We start from the raw sequence: 12,059 nt of genomic DNA, 5'->3' as shown, positions 1-12,059 counted from the left end.
GCAGCCTGCAATAGCAGCCTATCATGTGCTTGGTGACGGGTCCCTTAGGGTGGCACAATTCATGCTGCAGCTCTTAGGGACTTCCTTGAGTACCAGGGGAGCCATTTACTAGGGACTTACAGAGGGCACTAAAGGTTTTGCCAATTGGGGTAACAACTGTGCAGTTTTGGGAAAAAGCTCTGACATTAGGACCCTAGTTAGAAGGAACCCAGTGCACCTTCATTCAAAATAACATCATGTACCAGGCAAAAGGTTGGGGGTAACCATGTCAAAAAGAGGCACTTTCCTGCAGAGAGTGTACAGAGTATGATGAGAGAGAATGCAGTGTAATGTGAGTGGATGTGCGAGTATGATCAGTGTGCTTGGGAAATGCTGAGAATGTGTTGGTGTGATCAAACAAACTGAAAGTGCGAGAGTCTATCATGAGCATTTACAGAATGTGTGAGTGTTATGAGAAAGTGTAGGCTGTAGCACCCTCATAGCAAAGTTCAAGTATTCAGCTCCTTGTCTTTCCCCCCACCAATACATGATTAATTTAATCTACGGTGAAGCCGAAGAGCCCAATATGCAACTGCACCGTCTGACCCCCCCCCTCCAGATCCCGACCATTGTGTTCCCATTTACCAAGTACGATGGCCTGTTGTCCTCAAGGTTTTGCTTAATGAAACCTCTTGTCTGGCTTTGTTGAATTCTGATGGACTTTTGCTTCAAGATTCTATTTTATACCCAGCTCAGATATGGTCTCACAAGTTAAGATATAGTTTCAGAGACCAAGTGAATATCTATTTGAGTTGGTGTATTGTATTCACACATACTATGTATACCTGTTTGTACCCTTGTGGGGCAAGGTGAGTACCATTTGTTTTTAAAGAACTGCGGTACCACTGAAATGCAGGGGGACGAGCTGGGTACCGCAGTATCATCTGTTTATGATTACTATACTTGCCGCCAAAACCGTTTTTTTCTTTTATAACATAAGAGTGCCCCTTTGGGACCTTCCCCTAAGGACCCTGGGGGTCAGGGTGGGTTCACCCTGCTCCTTTACATGATTTTCACAAAACATTTTCAGGACTCAAAGTGCTGCAACAGCGGCTGCGGCATTTTGTTTCCAGCTCCAGCCAGCCAGTCAAATCCTTTAGTACCAGACTATGAACTGTGGTTCCGAAATGGCCCAAGGAAAAAAATGCTCCACGGGCCAATCAGCTTAGCCCATTTTTTATTTTTTTTATTTTTAAAAAAAGATGTCCCCACTGGACCAACAGTTTTCACCCGTTCATAACCATCCCATGCATCTCTTTAAACGTGAATTTCTCAAAAAAGTCGGAACAGATTTATACCAAAATATACTTTCATAGTAAAGGTCTAATTTTTTGTCGAATTTGCTGTGATTCACTTCACATTCTTTTTTCTATCGCTTCTCAAAACTGTCAATGGGAATTAACATGGGCAACTGATGTTTTGGAACACCTCCTTTTTTTTCCTTGGGTCTTCCATAGAAACTGACTTAACTATAACTACAAAGTAGCACCATTGGTACTTCTGATGTGATGACTCGATGTAGAGGCTCCAATGTAGTGACTTGTAACTATTGACATGGTAGCGACATACAAACCATACCTGGAATAAGCAGTGGTGGATTGGAGGGTTGCACAGAGGTTAAAAGACCCAGCTAGACCATGGAATGGTTTCCTAGTTAGAATATATTGTACAACAGTGACAAGGCAGAAGACATTTGTTTTACCTGTCAGCTTCCTCAGAAAGAGCCTCCACTTTGAGAGAAAGCATCTTCTCGCTCTGAACCAGTTGATAGATCCCCATGTCCACATCACTCACAGGAGACACTTTGTCTTTGAGACCACGGGCAAACTTCACAATCTGAAAAGGAGAGAGGCATACAAATGAATCGATATGTACTTGAACAGCACAGGAACATTATTTTACTCACTAACCCGATGCCATTGGCATGGTAGGTTCTCCTTAATCTGAACGCTCTTGTCCCAAATTTTGGTTTTTCAGGATAAAGGTCAATGTAAAAACGGAACCATCCAAATACATCATATCCCAACCTTCCATGGCTAATATGCGTTGTCTCCACCTACCGGGCTGACATAAGCTCATAGGGGCCTGCATGCATGCTAACCTTACGGCTTCACAGTACAGGCGTATTATTTGGCAAAGGACAAATCCCCAATCTGAGCATGCTCATGAGACAATCCACTCCCCAGGACAGGGCCTGGCACTGGGGGTCTAATTCCTACAATGGACACATTGGCATCAGCTTTCTCCTTTAGATAATCTCGATGTAATCAAAAGCCTGACTCACTCAACATTTCAAGTCAAGGTATTATTATTAGATGAGTTGAATTCCCAACACCTCATGATAGAAACAGGATGCCAATGAGAGTATGATGCTTGATAAGCATCCCAAGTCACTATGGTTTATTTTTTTTAAAAAGAAACTCTTTATTGATTTTTTCCCTACATGTACATTGGGGCACTATGGCCCTATACATTCAAAGCATATGGCAATAGGCATAGCAACAATGGTAATCAATGTCATAGCATTGCATATCTCAGGAACATAAGATGTCATAATCATTGTAAGTTGGCCACCATTCCCTTCCATCTCACCCCTCTGTCAGTCAGTATCTGTATCATTGTCCAATGCTCTCATGAACCCATCCATGATTTTAATATCCATAGTTTGTCTGGGCTTGGCTCCAGATGAATTCCCGTGCCTCTGCCAAACGTTTCCATATTTTATGATGTTTTTGAGACACCCCCTCACCTTGCATATGGGTTTTTCCAACCCCATGCATAAAATCCATACCTTTGGCCCAACCTTCAACCGAGGGGACTGCCTCCTCTTTCCATACCTTTGCAATGTCCCTCTTGGCATATTACTAGACTCAACCACAGGAGCGTCTTTTAGTACCTTGTACCCCCAAGATCATTAGTGATATGCAAAAGTATCAGTTTAGGGTCCCTCAGGACATTCCATCCCATTACTTCCTCTAGTCTCCCCAGGCCTCCTCCCCCAAAATGTGCGGGAGCAGAGCAGTGACGAAACCTGTGCGTCAAGTCCCCAGGGAAAGTCCCACAGCACAAGCAGTCACCATTTGCAAGGAAGCCCATGCAATGGAGTCACACTCTGGTTTAGTATGTGCGGTGAAGCAGCTCTAAGTGAATGTGCCTTAATTGTGAGGCTACGGCTTCCTCTCTGGGTGCCCCCAGCATCTCCCTCCAATCATCGTCTCTGAGCTCTTCAAGGTCTGTCTCCCGTGCCCCATGCCCCATGCCCCGTGCACAGTCTCCATAGGATCTGGCATATTCCTTAAAAACCTTTTGTACGTCTGGAATAGTTTGTGTTCTGTCATGTTCGTCAATAGGAGCTTAGCCTCCAATGATGAAAACTCTGTGATTTCCCTGATTGGCTGAAGCATGGGTGTTAAAGTTGTAAGAATCAAAAAAAATTGTGATGGAGGCCATACTCCACCTAGATGTCTTGGAAGGATTTCAATATCCAGTATCCAGAAGACCACCCAAAGTCGAAATCCCTATAATATCCCATGATGCGAAGCTCCACAGGGACCCAACACGTGGAGACGGGTTCCTCTCCAGGGTGGTGTTTCTAGCGTTAATCTATCCTTCCCACCAGTGGCCTTCTTGGCCTCCTCCCACACCTCCAGCACCACTCATGTTGCTGGAGGCAATTCCACTTGTGAGGCACCTTCATACAGTAAATGTAACAGGCCTTACAGTTCCATATCCCTCCCGTCAAGGGCATTAGCAGGGTATGTGAGCCCTCCGAACCACCAGTCACTGATAATGATAAGGTGTGCTGCCCAGTAGTACAGGTGGATATCCGTCGTGGCTATGGCACCCTCAAACACCAGCCTACAGCATTTGTCCAGAGAAATGCGCGGGGACCCACTCTCGCAAATCAATGTGCGCAATTGTGTGTTCACCTTTTGGAAAAAGGATTTTGAGATTGGAAATGGGTGGTTCTGTAAAAGGTACAAGAGTCGTGGTAGTGCTACCATCGTGAATATGGCCAAACAACCCAGTAAGGACGGCGGAAATGCTCTCCAAAATGCAATATCCTTGGTCAGTGTTTCCAGCTGTGGCAGCAAGATCCTCTCGAAGGAGCACCGTACATCTCCCATATTGAACACCTCCAGATATCTAAACCCATTAGTTTGAACCGTTAGTCCAGATGCCCATACCATATCAGGTGAGCATGAGGCTATAGGATAAATCACTGACTTTTGGGGGTTGATACAGAGTCCAGAACATGCACCAAACAACTCCAAGATTTGCAGTGCCCTAGGCCCTCTTACATCAGAATCTCCCAGGTACAGAAGCAAGTCATCTGCGCATAGCGATATCCTAACGCTTACCGCATCTTCCCACTGGAAGCCCTTAAACCAGAAATTACTAACCTGTGATCTGTGGATCCCCAGGGATCTGTGACACTTATCCATGGGGTCTGCATGCCTGGGCCGGCTGGAAGGCACTTCTCCAGCTGGAGCCTCTGCATGTTTCTTATATATATTACTTAATTTGTGCAGAAGTTTGAAAAGATTAGGCAGCGTTCCATGTACATCCAGGAGCTTTCAGGGAAAAATAAAAGTGTCAAGATAACGGATGATTAATGTTACCCCCCACTTTTTGCCTGATATTGATGCCAACTTTGATTGAGTGTGTGGTGGGATCCTGCTAACCAGGCCCCCGCTCCTGTGTTCTTTACCAAAAATCAGTACCTTTGCTTACACAATTGGCACACCCCTGGCATGGAGATAAGTCCCTGGTAAAAGGTACCCATGGTACCAAGGGCCCCGTGTCCAGAGAAGGTCCCCAAGGGCTGCAGCATGTATTATGCCACCCTGGGGGACCCCCTCACTGAGTAGATGCACACTGCCACTGCAGCTTGTGTGTGCTGGCGGGGAGAAAAAGGCAAAGTCAACATGGCACCCCTCTCAGGGTGCCATGCCCACAGACTACTGCCTGTGGCATAGGTAAGTCACCCCTCTAGCAGGCCTTACAGCCCTAAGGCAGGGTGCTCTATACCACATGTGAGGGCATAGCTGCATGAGCAATATGCCCCTACAGCGTCTAAGTCCATTCTTAGACATTGTAAGTGCAGTGTAGCTATATTGAGTATATGGTCTAGGAGTTTATCATTACAAACTCCACAGTTAACAATAAACCCACACTGATGCTAGTGTGGGATTTACTGAACAATGCACCCAGGGATGCCCCCAATATTTTACCCAATCCTTCAGTGCAGGACTGACTGGTAGGTGCCAGCCTGCCACTAAGATACAAGTTTCAGGCCGCATGGGGTGAGAGCCTTTGTTGCTCACAGTGGCCAGAAACAAAGCCTGCATTTGGTGGAGGTGCTTCACACCTCCCCCCTGTAGGAACTGTAACACCTGGCGGTGAGCTGCAAAGGCTCAGACCTCTTGTTACAGTGCCCCAGGGCACTAAGCTAGTGGAGCTGCCCGCCCCCAGACAAAGCCCCACTTTTGGTGGCAAGTCCGGTGGGAAAATTAGGGAAAGCAGGAAGGAGTGACCACCCCTGCTAGGATCCCCCCTAAGGTGTCCAGAGCTGAGGTGACCCCTTCCCTGCAGAACCCTCCATCTTAGTTTGAAGGACAGGGATCAATAGGGATAGGTTTGTGTTCCTCTCCCCAAAGGGAGTGGATACAAGAAGGGTGCAGTTACCCTCAGGGTCAGTAGCCATTGGCTACTGCCCTCTGACGCCTGTAACACCTCTAATTCCAGGATTTAAGGGCTCCCCTGAACCCAAATCATCAGATTCCTGACAACCTCACAAGATGAAAGAAGGTCTGCTAAGCTGAAACCCCAGCAGAGAAGAAGGAGGACTAAAACTGACTTGGCCCCATCCCTAATGGCCTGTCTCCTGCTTTGGAGAACCTGCAAAAGAGGCACATCCTGTGGGTCCAGCGACCTCTGCCAACCATCCAGAGGACCAAGAACGCCTGTCAACAGTGGCTCTGTCCAAGAAGAAACTACATCAAAGGGCTTCAGAGTCTGCCCGGTTCCGTGAGTCGTGGCCAATCTGCACCTGATGCCTACGGCCAGTGTCCAGGTGGCTCAACTGACTAGAGAGGATCCCAAGGCGATTCTGAGCAAGTGCCCACCCTGGGCTGACCTCTCCTGTCCCCCACTGCGACGCCTATAGTGTGAATCCAGAGGATCCACCTGACCACGAAAACTCCGGACAAAGCTATCCGACACCAAAAGGTACACTGCATCTTCAGCCCCCTGGCCTTGGGGAACCCGACCTCTGACGCAGCAATGTTCAGCAGGCAACCCTCCTACTTGTCCAGCCTGTGGGTTTCCGGACCCGACCCCCTGAACGCAGCCTGCATCATCTAAGTGACCCCCCAGGGTCCCCTCGTAGGAAAACATAGGGAGTCCGATGCTCTTTTTGCACCCTGACGCCCCTGCACCGCTGAGGGTGTGAGCTTGATACCTACGTATGGTTCCCCCCCTCCTCCGGTGCTCCTGTAAACTCACCAGGTCTGCCCTCTGAAGACACGGGTATTGACTTGCCAGCAGATCTGAAACCGAGTGTCCCCAGTTTCCATAGGTGCCCATGTTAAACTTGCCTTATCTTTGACTTCTGCACCCAGCTGGCCCTGTGTTGCTGGTGGTGGGTGTTTGGGGTTAACTTGAACCCCAGCCAGTGAACTTCCGAGGACTTCCTGACCCCCGGAACTGTAAGTATTGTACTAGACTGCAAAACCTACTTACTTTTCTCCCCCCAGGAACTGTTCTGAAAATTGCGCTGTCAACTTTTAAAACAGATTATTGCCATTTACTCAAAAACTGTACAACTTACAGATTCCAATCAAAGTGATATTGAGACATATGCGAAATACTTATTTATTTGTGTACTTACTTGCAACTTGAATCTTGTTGTTCTAAAAATAAATTAACAAAAGATATTTTTGCTATATAAAAACAAATGGTCTGGAGTTAAGTCACTGAGTGTGCTTCTTCTATTGTCTGTGTGCGTACAACAAATGCTTTGCACTACCCTCTGATAAGTCTAACTGCTCGACCTCACTACCACAAAAGAGAGCATTAGTATTATCTACTTTAGCCTCTGACAAGCCTCTGGGGAACCCCTGGACTCTGTGCACACTATATCTTATTTTGATATAGTATATACAGAGCTTCCTACACCTAGCGATATCTGTTTTTATTTTTTAGGTGCATAGGACCTGAGAAAGGTTTTTCACATAAACAGGCCTAAAAAATCATATAAATGTTAGTAGACCTGCAGGTCGAGTTGCTTGAATAATCTACTCAACTTAACTGTAATGTACTTGACCCGGAACGAGTCTCAAATTGTGTGATCCTAGGCAAATATTTGATTTCAGTCGCCATTTTCTTCATTTTCACATTTGAGTGCACCTTCAGATATGTGGGTTCAACATTTCTGCTGTAAATAAAATCCTATTTTGTTTGATGAAATACACTAAACGTTTGCTCCATGTATAATAAATCTAGCCCACACATGGGGTACACATGATCCATGCATGACTTGCCTCTTAGTTTACTAATAGCTTTGCCATCAGGACAGGAGTATTTCTCAGTTTATGTTTAAACACTCACTTTTAATAAATATATTAATATGTGGTAGCGCACTGTCATTTACAAACAGTGAATTTCCAAGAAGTGCCCAAAAACCTTCTTACTAACTTGCATCTTTACTGATAAAACTATATAGTGTATTAACAATAATCTGTGAAAATTGTGTTTCAGAAAACATTAATCATTTGCACATCACCAAGTAGCGTTCTGCCTTTTTTCATACTATTAAAATATTTTGTTCGTCACACAGAAGTACAAAAATTGGTCTTTCACATCTACTGAAATATATTTTGAAATTTTTGTAAAGTTGTCTTAGTTACATAAATGTTGTGTGTTGGAAAAAACGGATACCAAAAGCCTTTCTCTTCACATAAGTCAGAGAGTTCACCTTACAAAATCCTGGAACTCTGGCGTCACAAGGAAAAGTATTTGCATTGCAAGAAGACAAACTGACTTTTGACCTCGGTCTCTGAACACAGAGCAAATGTGACAAGAATAAGACTTAAAGGCATCTTAATTGCTAATTCAGTTTCTGACCAAACGGAACACCTGTTCTTTGTCCACTCGCCAGAAGCGTTGAGTGGAATCTAAAAATAGCTCCACCTCCTAAAATAAAGCTCGCCATAGCGAGTGGTCGAGTAGATTTTTCGAGCCCTGATGAATATGTGGTACGGAAAAAAATTAAAACAATAAGGGCCTTTCATCTCTCATAGCCCCTCTGTCACATGTAATTCATTTGTGTTATAGCAGTGTAGTGTGTCGGGGCACTTTACAGGAGACTACAAGATGTAGGATTCACGTCATCCCCACTGGCAGGCATTTTCTAAAAGTGTTTGTTCTGGAGAAGCACAAACTCAGGATTCAGAACATATCACAGTAGTTAGTGCTGACTTTAATAATAAGAATGTATTTCTATGCAGGGACACTTTTTTTAGCAGCATAAAGAAAATAAAAAGACTGGGAAAAAAGCATAACTTTCTAATTTGGGCAATGCTGTTTGCATGCAGCTCTTTGATGGCATTTTATAGCTCACTGTGCTAGATTACGATTGTAGCTTATGAACTGCTCAGTAACAAAAGAATCTTTGTAACAAAAGCAGTAACCCACTGTGATATGCACATTAAACACTTTTCTTTGTATAATTCACGTTCTTCGCAGCAGGCATATTAATCATTGGTGTTACCTTAGATGAGTCAAAACTGTCACTAGACAAAACTCCCATCTCTCTCCAGCAGGTACATTAATCACCAGCGTTATCTTGTTTTTTTTATTTTTTGCCCAAACATGCTGGATGTACAAGGAACTTTGCAGTGCTTTTAAACCGCTACACAAAGGAAGTATTAAATATAAAATCATGCACTTTTCTGAGTCCTCAGCTGTAGAAATACCTTCCTGCCCAGGCCGGCGGACCCCGTATTTCATGACAGATGACAAGGGATAAGGCTGTGGAACCGAAGGAGCCTCATGGAATTGCGTCCATTTTGCTCTGCGGCTAATTATACCCCCTTCCATGTCAGTATGTTGACGTAACATGAGAAGATATTCCCAACAACGCTTGTACTGATATTGATGCAAATCAGAACCTTTTGGGTGGGGGGTTGAATCTGGAGGGAATTTCTCGTAGCCACTCTCGGGTTCTCACATTTTCAGATTGGGGAAGAGTAAGTCAAAGTTAGACACGGTATGATTGAAGTGCTTTAGTGGTTACTCTCTGAAGACTTCAACATTCCAGAACATGTGTGTTTGCTCCAAAGGATGATGTGCAGTTGTGCATAGTTAGTTTCTGAAGGCAGCTTAATGTGCAATTTTTTTGTACAATGCAGGGAGTGGAGATGTGCAGGAGTTTGGAGTAACATGAGAGTGCACAGTACAGTAAGCGGAAGTCGATAGAAACAGTTTGTTCCGAGTGTAGGTAGCTTATTGGGGGGAAGAAGTTGAAGGATGTTGTTATATTCCACAATACTATTCTTAGAGTCTGAATGTGGCGTTTTCAAAAAGTGCCCAAGAAATACAAAGGACAATGTACAATGTGGCAGAAAGCACTGCTGTGAAGTATCAAAATCTTTGAGACATGTCCAGGGAACTGTAAGGGTGAAAGTTCTTGAGATGTAAAAGTGAAATTTCAAGCTACAAAAGCTTGCAGTTTGTGACACCTGAATGAAAGCTTAAGCAGTGTTGGGCTGCTTTATACATGTTAGGTGACTTACCAAAAATGCTAGGGCTCTGAAAAGTCCGAAGAGCTTAGGCAAAGTCAGTCAAGTATAAAAGTAATCAATTATACCTACTATGTTACTATGGAGTAGCCAAAACTGAAGGAGGCAATAAACAGACTAATCTAATCGAGGGCCAAGTTACTCAGACCTTGATAGATTAGTCACCCCCACCATTAGGGTTCACCCAGAAAAACAGAAAGGTTGACTCAATGCAATTTCTTGATGCCAAACCAAAAGAAATTAGAAAATCTCAGGCCCCAAAATGTTCAGTACAAATCTTCTACTCTCCTTACCTTTTCTCCATTCTTGTCCACCACTAATGCCTTTTTCTCCTTTTGTAGTTGGACTAGCGCCAGGCAGAAGACTGTTTCATCCTTGCATACTTCAGAGCAGAGTGAGCGCAGCTCAGGAAGGGATATTACAGGGTGCGTCGAGAATGGAGATTCTTGGTAGGTTTGAAATAAAGCAGAAGCCTTCTCCTGCAAGAGAGACAGTCTATGATTAATGCAGGTCATACAAGGTGTTAGAGAGTTAACAGAATTTAGAGATGCAAACTAGAAAATCAAAGGAAAGGAAATGGCGATCGAGAAGAATATGACCAAGGACTTGAACTATTGTCTTAGACCAAGTGAATTTGTCTTCCTAAAGGCCATAGGTGTTGGACCAGGAAACAAAGCAAACAAAAGCTGCAAAGGCCACATTGCACCTGAAAATACAGACAACATTCTACTCTACCTGTATCACATTTGGTGTTTTGCTCTCTGGATCATAGTCTGCTGTGGAGAACGACTGGAATGAGGATATATCTATTGACCTGGCCGCCAACTGAATTTAAAAGTTTGTAGCCTGTGTGATTATGCAATGGGTTTCCCTCCAGAGTCCCAACTTTGAGTTACACACTCTTATCCTGTGACAATATTTCAGTTCTACTTTTGACTTAAGAAGATCACATGCTGCAACATCAAAGAAAACATGAGCTAAGTACTCAGCTTTTAGTTTATGTACCCCTCAAGCCCTGTACCAGGCCTAGTACCAAGAAACCACTTCTGCTTTCTCGTTTGGAGAAGATAGCAGGTGACATGCCGAGTGTAGACAGCACCTGTCAATACAAGATCTGAGGTCCAGCTGAGAACAGACTTAAAAGAAATACCAATCCAAGACAGAGTAAAGGCCTGCTGCCATAGCTCTCAATTAGCCCTAGATGGTAGGAATCAAGCTCTAGAGCTTTGCTGCCCAAATGTTCTAGAAACACAACCCAACAACAAACTCTGGCAACCTAACTAGCTTTAATGGATATGAGGCATGTGATTTTTTTTAAACATAACTTATAGTTTCCCCTGCTTACAAGATCAATGTTGCCACCTTTCCAGCAGAAGCCACTCTTTACCAGCTTTTTTATTCACTTTTAATTTTCATTGTCTATGTCAATAAGTGTTCGTATCATTAGGTATGTGGTGGGTCCTAAAGGCCTCAGTAAGTTCTTTAGAGCAGACGTGGTCACCTATAGGTTACCAGCTGGGCAGCAAGCGGCCTCCTGTGAATTAAACGGTTGGGACCAGAAAACCACTTTGATTTATGTCTTGTATTACATTTTTATTTTCTCTTTTATATTCCTGTAGGTACTTCTGACTAAGTCCCATTTTTTTTCACGTGAGTGCCTTGGGCATAATGTACGAGCATTATACGCATGAATACGTATGCAGGGATTAAAAGAGATAGCCCAGACGAAGGCCCCAGAACCGGTTGGGCTCTTGGTGAGGGCTAAAATATGTTGGCAATACCCTACTAATAAAAGAAATTCCTCTTGGGTATACTGCAAGGCATTTTTAGCAATCTTTTCACCTTTCTGAATCCCTGCTTTATCCAGAAAATACCTTATATAAGAACTCCCAATTCTGATTGCGTCCACCTTTGTGGTATCCTCCTACCAGACTGTGGACAGACGCCAATGATAAAGCATGCCGCTATTTAGTGAGTGCAGCATCTACTCCAAAATCTGTTGTATGTCTTAGAGGGACCTCCAAGTGGTTACGTCCTCTCTTTAGTCTTTCTTTTCCTAGTTGCCCTGCTGTGTAAAGTAAAGGGTAAAAAGGACTTGTTCGCTTCCACTGATCATACATGCTATGCTGCCACCACTGCATTCGTGCTGCCTAACTCCTGGTAAAGGCGGTAGCCTTCCACCTCTGTGAGGAGAGTGCTTTCCTCTCCCCAACCTGA

The 12,059-nt window shown here is 44.2% G+C and overlaps 1 protein-coding gene across 3 annotated transcripts in view; it reads right to left on the bottom strand.

The window, feature by feature from the left end:
- CHMP7 (charged multivesicular body protein 7) overlaps positions 1-12,059 on the bottom strand; it is a 125,377-nt gene that overhangs the window by 60,121 nt on the left and 53,197 nt on the right. For all 3 annotated transcript variants that reach the window (XM_069214070.1, XM_069214069.1, XM_069214071.1), the window contains exons 4-5: positions 10,136-10,321; positions 1,742-1,875 (exon numbers count right to left, since the gene is read on the bottom strand). In XM_069214070.1, the coding sequence (XP_069070171.1) occupies positions 1,742-1,875; positions 10,136-10,321 (320 nt within the window). The remainder of the gene's footprint in view (positions 1-1,741; positions 1,876-10,135; positions 10,322-12,059) is intronic.

The sequence above is a fragment of the Pleurodeles waltl genome, chromosome 11 (genome assembly GCF_031143425.1).
Source record: "Pleurodeles waltl isolate 20211129_DDA chromosome 11, aPleWal1.hap1.20221129, whole genome shotgun sequence".
Classification (NCBI taxonomy): domain Eukaryota; kingdom Metazoa; phylum Chordata; class Amphibia; order Caudata; family Salamandridae; genus Pleurodeles; species Pleurodeles waltl.
This window is presented reverse-complemented; position numbering and strand designations above follow the sequence as displayed.